The 9,180-nt window shown below is 42.1% G+C and overlaps 1 protein-coding gene across 1 annotated transcript; it reads right to left on the bottom strand.

Moving 5' to 3' along the window:
• Positions 1-223: 223 nt before the first annotated feature.
• Positions 224-8,399, bottom strand: LOC125237314 (zinc finger MYM-type protein 1-like). The gene is made up of 3 exons (XM_048144304.1): positions 8,367-8,399; positions 7,123-7,770; positions 224-2,094 (listed from the first exon to the last, which is right to left on the bottom strand). The coding sequence occupies exons 1-3, from the start codon at positions 8,397-8,399 to the stop codon at positions 328-330; spliced, it is 2,448 nt and encodes an 815-aa protein (XP_048000261.1). The 3' UTR covers positions 224-327.
• Positions 8,400-9,180: the final 781 nt, after the last annotated feature.

Here is a 9,180-nt window from a genome sequence, read left to right as displayed (position 1 = left end):
CCATGTTTCATGAAAATCGGTCTACTATGTCGCAGTCGGGGGTTTTTTCAAAATTTTAATTTTGTGGTTAGATTAGTTCACTCGACAGTGTCGTTGAAATTGTCCTACAATTTTAGGTAGGATGTGCCCCACCATAACTTTTCCTATCTGCTTGCACTTGTGTTACCAATATTACCATAAAGTTGCAGGACAGTGGCGTGGCGTGCCATCTCGGCGCCTGGGGCGGGAGACCCGTTTTGCCGCCCCCATTCTATAGGTGCTTAATTAAAATTAAATTTCACAGGCAATGAGGTATCTTTTATTCAAGGTAAAATAGTATGAGCGGTTTTACAAGCGGATTCTACGGGCCTTATGAGCAGCGAAGTCAGAAATAACTTTGTCAAAATCAATATTAGCAGCCAATTCTTGTTCAATCGACAATATAGCCAAATTTGATAGTCTAGCGGTGCTCATAGTAGATCTGAGGTAATTTTTTATTAGCTTCAACTTCGAGAAACTTCTCTCACAACTTGCAACACTAATCGCTAAAGTCAAATATATACGAATCAAGACGACTATATTTGGAACCGAAATTCCGAGATTTAGTTTTTGAATGAACTGGAGGAGCTCCAGTGGTCCTTTACCACTTATATTTTCGTCTGATTCAGAACAGGCAACAAACTGCTGGAGTCGCTTCCGCTCCATCTGAAACTCGTCCCTGTCGATGTCTTCTAATACATGGGAAAGATCACACTCGAACTCGCTGTCCAAAAGTTTTGCTGGCATCAAAAATCCGAACTTGTCCGATATTTCTTGAAGTTGCTGGAATCGAGTCGTCATTTCTTGAATGATCTTGTCGAATGATGCGAACACCTCTCGTCGGATTTCCTGCTCGTGAGACAAAGCTGCATCTTCAGAAGATTCATCGCCATGCATGCGTTTTTTCCTGCGAATTCTTCTCGTTTTGAGTTCGATTCCGAGTTTTTCGCAGACAGTCTTAGCAAAGTCAATTGCTTCTTGCACGAAACGGTTTCTACTTTCCATTAAAAGGGTTTTCAAAGCGCAGAGCTTCTGAGCACACCTATCCACACTAAGTCCTCTTTGTTGCAGGTAAATCTGTGCGTCATCTACTTCAGGTAGCATTGCAGCCCAAAAGCCAAGAAAAGTTAGGAAGTTAAATGACTGCATGGCTGTCAGGAGAAGACTGGCTCCCGATCTTGTTTCGAAAGTTTGAGATGAATCTGTTAATTGTTCCAGTACCTCAAGAACTACCTCAAACTTATTTTTAAGCATCTTGACAGCTACATGTCTAGCGCTCCAGCGCGTTTTAGTGACTCGTTTCACTGCTTGACCTGTGACGGCAACCAAAGCGTTCCATCGAGCAGTTGATGCAGAAAAGAAGGCAAATAGCTTCTCCAGAGTTCCAAAAAACGTCACGGAATCCACTGATTCAGAAGCAGCGTGTACCCCAGCCAAGTTTAGTGAGTGGTTTGTGCATGCAACGAATATAGCTTTCGGATTCAGTGCTTTAATCCGGGCTTGAACTCCATTGTGGATCCCTGACATGGTGGCAGCATTGTCATAAGCCTGTCCTCTCAAATTCTGTATGTCCAGTCCGTCTGATGTTATCTTCGCGATTATATCGTTGCTGAGATCTTCTGCATTTTTTCCTTTTGGTTCGAAGAAATCAATGAAAGATTCTACCACGGCGACTTTTTCTCCTTCGATATGCACGTATCGCAGAACTTGGCTCATTTGGTCATTGTGGGAGATGTCTGGTGTACTGTCGAAGATTACGCAATAATATTTAGCTTGTTGTATACGACGGATAATGGTGGATCGAACTTGCTGTCCCAGTAAGTTAATAAATTCATTCTGGGTTTCTGGAGATAGATACGAAACTGAAACCCTAGCTCCCAGCTTTATCTTTGTCAGGTGTTCCATTAAAAGAGGGTCGTATTTAGCTAGGAGGTGCACTAACTCCAAAAAGTTCCCGCGATTGCCACTATCATCTCCTCGAATGTCTTCTCGATGTCCTCTGAAGGCCAGATTCTGTTTGGCTAAGAACTGGATAATATTCAGCAACCTGTACAGTACATCTCTCCACTTCTTCTCCTTGTTATGTATGTAGGTAGACATAAGTATCGTTTGACAGTTAGTCATTAAATGGTCATCTACAATACCACACCTAGTCTTTTATTTAACACTGGCGACGGGCTGGAAAAATACAGTTTTTTCTTGAAGATCGCGCGTGTACATCATGTCGAAGGTATCGACTATCGGCAAGTTAAGTGAATTTGATTTAACCAACGGGAATTGGCGAGTATATGTGGACAGAGTGGAAATGTTTTACAAGGTCAACTCGGTCACGGACGACATGAAGCTACCGATATTAATCTCGGCCATCGGTGATGCAGCATATGAGCTAATGGTAACCCTATGTAGCCCTAAAAAGCCATCAGAATTAACATACGCTGAGGTTGTGAAAACAATGGAAAATCATCTCCAACCGCCACCGTCTGTATTGGCGGAACGTTTTCGCTTTCGTCAATGTCGTCAGGTCAAAGGTCAGTCTATAAAGGATTATGTAGCAGAATTAAAGAAGTTATCTCGCTATTGTGATTTTTCAACAACACTTAATGATAATTTGCGCGATCAATTTGCATGTGGAATAAATAATGATTTATTTCGGCAAAGATTATTTACCGAATCAGAGTTAGATTTCGAAAAGGCTGTATCTATCGCATCGAACCTGGAGGCGGCGGAAAGAGATGCACTAGCGGTGGAGCCTAGCGGGGGCGCGGGGACGTCGGCGGAGGGTGCATCATGCGGGTACGAGCACAGCCAGGCCGAACACATCGCAATTTGCGGGCGCCTCACGACAACATGCAAACATGGCGGCAGTGCATTTTAAAAACGGGTGCACGGCGTGCGGGGACCGTTATCATAACTTTAGTGAATGCAGATTCCAGAGTTTCGTGTGCAGTAGGTGTGGAAAGATGGGTCATTTAAGACGCGTTTGTCCGAATCCGATGGAGGATATCGGCGGAGCGGCGGCAGGAAGGCGGCGAGACGCCGGCGCCTCCACTGGCCGGGGGCGCGGTCGCGGTGGCCGCGCGGGCGCAGCGGAGGCCCACGCCGCAGTACTAATGCATATTGGCTACAAAACAACGAATATCAACCCATGGAGGAGCAAGAGTTTCCTGAGGACGAGTGTATTAATCAGATGTCCTTAGCAGATTACAAACCGGTGAGCATAGCAATCAGTGTAAACAATATTCGTCTTATAATGGAGATTGACTCGGGGTGCGCTTTATCATGTGTTAGTGACAAGGTGTACGAGAAGTGTTTCCAGTCGGTACCGTTACGGAGTTGTGATTTAGTTTTAACAGTATATGATTACGGTCAAATTAGACCATTAGGTTATATTAATGTATCAGTGGAGTGCAATAATATCAAAAAGAATCTCGATTTGTATGTCATTAAGGGGGGGAATCGTGAAACTAATTTGTTGGGACGGCAATGGATGGCACATTTAGGGTTACGTGCCGAAGTACCTTTACCATTGAACTTTGTTGAGTCGGGAACGGAAAATGAAATTGTAAATGATATCTTTTCCAGGCATAAAGAGTTATTTGATGGCGGGCTAGGACGGTTCACGGGCGGCACGGCGACGTTGCGCGTGCGGCCCGGCGCCGCCGCCGTGTTCCACCGCGCGCGCCCGCTGCCCTACGCGCTGCGCGAGCGCGTGGACGCGGAACTCGACTCCATGTTAAGCGCCGGCGTCATCGAGCCTGTGGACGCCTCCGATTGGGCCACGCCACTTGTTCCCATACGTAAGCCGGATGGCAGCTTACGCCTTTGTGCCGATTACAAGGTAACATTGAACAAAGTTTTATTGGTCGACAAATATCCCGTTCCGAGATTAGAAGATGTGTTTAGTAGTCTTAGCGGTAGTACTTATTTTAGCAAACTGGACCTGTCTCAAGCTTATTCGCAAGTAGTACTAGACGATGAATCAAAAAAATATACTGTCATTAACACGCACCGAGGTTTATTTTCCTACAATAGATTGGTTTTTGGCTTGGCATCGAGCCCTGGTATTTTTCAAAGGTTAATGAGTACGCTGTTGCAGGGCATTGATAACGTTGTTGTGTTTTACGACGATATATTAATTACGGGAAGTAATTTAAAACAACATTTAATAACGGTAAATACAGTATTAGATAGATTGCAGGCGCATGGCTTAAAATTAAAAAAGGAAAAATGCGTATTTTTACAGGATAAAGTTAGGTATTTAGGGTACGTTATTGACAAAAGTGGGTTAAGTGTGGATAAATCTAAAATAAAGCCGATCTTAGAAATGCCATACCCCAGTAATGTTAGTCAACTTAGATCTTTTTTAGGCATGGTGAATTTTTACGCTAAATTTGTAAAGGATCTTAGTAACTATTTGGCGCCACTTCACGCGTTGTTACAAAAATATACTAGATGGCAGTGGGGAGAAAAACAGATAGACGCTTTTAACAGGGTAAAGAGTATGTTGTCAAGCGCCGAGGTGCTCGCGCACTACGACCCCGGCTTGGACGTGGTGGTCACGAGCGACGCTAGCCCCTTCGCAGTAAGGGCTATTTTGGCTCACCGTTACGCGGACGGCTCCGAGCGCCCTCTGGCGTACGCGTCGCGCGCGCTCACCGCGGCCGAGCGCAATTATAGCCAAATTCATAAAGAGGCGTTATCAATATACTTTGCAGTGAAACGCTTTCATCAATACTTGTATGGTAGGCGGTTTTCGTTGCGCACGGATCATAAGCCCTTGGTTAGTATTTTTGGACCGAATGTAGGTGTACCGAGTATGACAGCCAGTAGGTTACAGAGATGGGCTTTATGTTTATCGGCATATGATTTCGACATAGAATATGTGAAATCAGAACAAAACGTGGCTGACGTTTTATCAAGGCTTATTAAAGCGCATAAACTAAGTGAAGTGGAGAATGAGAAAAGAGAGCCCGAACAAACTTACCTTCACTTTGCGTCCGACGCCCTGTTATTAGATTACAAAGTGCTAAAGAATGAAACAAAAAAAGATCCGTTACTGTCTCGGGTAACTAGTTTTATTTTAGATGGGTGGCCAGATGCCGTAGATATTGAACAATTGAAACCGTATTTCAACCGTAGAAATGAACTTTATTTAGAACTTGGAGTCATTATGTGGGGTCACAGGGTGGTAATACCGGTGGGCTGCCAGGACAAGGTTATTAGGGAACTTCATGAAACACATATGGGGGTCGTAAAGACCAAATCTTTAGCGAGAAGTTATGCCTGGTTCCCGGGCATCGATGAAGCGATCGAGCGGACGTGCACGGCGTGCGGCGTGTGCGCGGCGACGGCCAGCGCGCCGCCGGCACAGGCCCCGCGCGCCTGGCCGTGGCCGGAGCGCCCGTGGACCAGGTTGCACATAGACTTTTTGGGGCCCCTCGCAGGTATTATGTACCTGGTAATAGTAGATGCGTGCTCTAAATGGATTGAAGTCATCAAAATGGCGAGTACCACTGCGGCCGCGGTCATCTCTAAGTTGCGAGAAATTTGGGCTAGATTTGGTATACCAAAACAAGTAGTATCGGACAATGGACCTCCCTTTACTAGCCAGGAATTCGGGTTTTTCATGAAAAATAATGGTGTAGAGCATATATTTACAGCCCCCTATCATCCTTCGTCGAATGGGGCCGCAGAGGGCGCTGTAAAGATATGTAAACACGTTTTGCTTAAAGCACAAAAACAGCAACTAGATGCAGAAGTAGCTCTGAGTAGATTCCTTTTAATTTATAGAAATACAGTACATAGTACGACGGGAGACAGTCCTGCCAACATTTTACAAGGTAGAGGTTTACGCACGCGGCTGGATTGTTTAAAACCAGAAAGAGGGGCGCACGCGCGCGAGGCGCAGGCGCGGCAACAGCGCGCCGCCGGCGGTGCCCACCGTAGCTTCCTCGCAGGGGATACGATTTGGTACAGAAATTACAGTTCTAGGAATGCGGACAAGTGGCTCGAAGGTACTATTAAAGAAAGTTTAGGTAGCTCCGATTATGCATTAGAAACTAGTAAAGGGGAAATTGTACATCGGCATGTCGACCAAATAAAGCGGCGTTCACGTAATAGTTTGTGGCTTTTCCCGGGTGGCGAGGCCCAGTCTGGAGCCACGGGCTCGAGCAGTCCGGGGAGCGCGGGGCCCGAGCGCCGCCGCCTGACCCGCCTGCGAGGTATCAGCCTCCTAGGGTTCGAAATCCACCAATACGATATGGATTTGAAGAAGTGTTTTTTTTTAACTAGAGCAATTTCATTTTTCTTTCTCGTAATTAAAATTAAGTTTAGAGTGTTATCCATTTCAAGTGAAAAATATACCACTGGGGTCAAAATTCTTTAGCTATATAGGTATTATATAATGTTGTATGGAGACTAACATAATCTAAAGATACCTAAGTGTCTATATCAACAGCATAACTATGTATACTGGGGTTTAGATAATAATATTAGGGTAGCAAACTACCTATAAGTAAATTGTAGAATGTAAGATTTATGTACCTACTTAGCGAATGTTGGAGATAACGTTAGCAACATTAAATATGTAGTGGCCAAACTATTTATTGTCATGGATAGAGTAATAGTTACCTAATAAATATTAAGCGCAGTCTTACCCTAGAATAATTAACTATGTATGATGTACCTTCTAGGTAGTACATACTTACCTGTTTATTAACTTTAATTAGTTATAAGATAAATAATGTATTTACTTACAAAACTTTCTTTTGTTTTCTTTGCGACGCAGTGTTTGCGTTGCATGTTTTTTTTTATATGGTCAGTTGGGAAATAGGTACCTACAATTAAAAGATATTTACCTTTTAAGGTAAGCAACAATTAAAAGGTAAACAAGTGATAAGCATAGGTGGCGGTAAACGTGTATGTACCTATTTAGACTGACCACGTCAGATAAAAGTTATTTGTGTAATTTGATTTAATTTAATAAAATAAATCTTTAAAATAACGGTGGAGGTGTTATGTATGTAGGTAGACATAAGTATCGTTTGACAGTTAGTCATTAAATGGTCATCTACAATACCACACATAGTCTTTTATTTAACACTCCTCACTTTCGAAAACTTCTTGTTGTTTCTGATCAATGGTTGCTTTACAGTTTAGGCGAACTTCCAACTCCTTCCATTTCAAGAAGCTCTGTTCATGGCCCAGGCTATTTTCATGGTCTCCGATTCTTGGATTTAGCTTCCACCATTTGTTAAATCCTTCTTCAGATGCGAAGTTCGAGCCGGAATTGCCGAACAGCTTGCAAGAAAAACAATACAAGGATTGCTTCAAAGGCGAGTACACCATCCATGTTCGGAGAACCTTTTCGCCGTTAGATAATGGTTTGTAGAACCACTCTTTGGTTAGTTTTCGGGTACCGCCTTTAGTTGAAGACCCTGGGCGAACAACATCAGCAAATTTAGAATCGATGTACTGTACTGAGTCAGATCCGCGACGTACTAGAAGCGTTCTGACTTCGTCGGTCATAGGAGAAGGCCAGCAACCTACATCGTCGAGATTCACATCTTTGACTTCGGCAGGAGCAGAAGGCACGATTTCAATTATGTCTTCTTTGGCAACATTCACTTTTTCTGCAGGCTTATGACTAGATGCTTGAGGTACTTCTGGTGATTCGACTGCGTGTTGACCCTGCTCTTTGGTGGAACCAGAACTTTTTCCAACTGCGACGGCAGGCACGTCTTTTTCTTGTGCCTGTAAAATAAATGTATTTTCATGAATATTGGCCGGAGGACACGTTCGAATTTCAAATAACTATTTTATCTATCAAAAACAAAAGTGAATTTGGTAACAGCACGGTTTGCCGGACTTAAAGGAAAATTTACAAACAAAATTGATTTTGTAGGCAGCTACCTTTTTTACAGTTTTCCGGTAAAAACTGACTGAGTATGTCATAATATAGATGTTATTAAAAGATAAAATTACGAGAAATTTGATAAAATCGTTCGCGCCATTTTTGAGCTAAATGAAAAACTATGTTTTATTTGTATGACAGGTACCAATAAATAATCAAGTTATCCAAAAAAATATTCATAGATATTTACGAAAAATCCCCTTATGTAAAATTTCATCCAAATTTGGTTCAGCGGCTTAGGCTGACAATTAAAAACAGACACACATACATACATACACATTTTGATTTTTTTACTTTTTCGGAGTCAGTTAGTGATAATGATATAGAACCTTACAACCTTGCAATTAATTGCGAGTAACCCATACATGTTATGTCTAAAATAACTGGAGTAATTCTAGGCCACGCACGATTCTAAATGGAGGAATCATATACTTACACTGGAATCACTTTCGCTGCTGCAGGATGTCATAGGACTGTCCCATAAAATTCGAAACAGTAGTCACCCTACTAAGAGCAAAGAACAAAGGTTCTACCTACTTGAAAAATAATATTTAGTTAGCGTTACCGTTTCAAGCGATCCAGTTAAATATTTTTATATAATTTCCCTGCAAAGTGGTCGAAAATTAGTATGCTTTAGTATTTTGTGCTTTTATCGTTATAAATGTCTGATGTTGTTTAAGAGTGGATATCTCGTAAGGTTATTAAGTTTATGTATATCATTTTATGTCTTATTTTGTATTTTATTTTATAAATGATAATATATTTATAGTAAATAATAACCTAACCAACAAAATTAAAAATTTGAAAAAAAAAAACTGACACCAGCCTAGTGGACCAATTTTCATAAAACACAGCTTCAGCTTTCAAACAAAAAGAATGAAATCTAAATTGGTTCATCCGTTCGAAAGCTACGGCCTAAGATAGTACAGACAGACACACACACACGGGGTTAAAAAGCAAGACGATCAACCCTAATAATAGTGTCGCAAACTTGGGAAAATCCATTCACATATTCATCATACATACAATCACGCCTGTATCACATAAAGGGGTAGGCAGAGCACATGAAACTACTAAAGCTTCAGGGCCACTCTTGGCAAATAAGGGGTTAAAAGAAAACGAAACTGTGGCAAAAACTGTGTAAAATATATTATGGTATGAAAGATGGATGGATTTACCCACGTTTGAAGTTAAGCGACACAATTATATCTCCAATATTATGTTTTCTTCCAACGACTATACAGTAGTTT

Source organism: Leguminivora glycinivorella, chromosome 21, assembly GCF_023078275.1.
Source record: "Leguminivora glycinivorella isolate SPB_JAAS2020 chromosome 21, LegGlyc_1.1, whole genome shotgun sequence".
NCBI lineage: Eukaryota > Metazoa > Arthropoda > Insecta > Lepidoptera > Tortricidae > Leguminivora > Leguminivora glycinivorella.
Note: the sequence above shows the minus strand (reverse complement) of the source record. Positions and strands in the feature narration are given on the sequence as shown.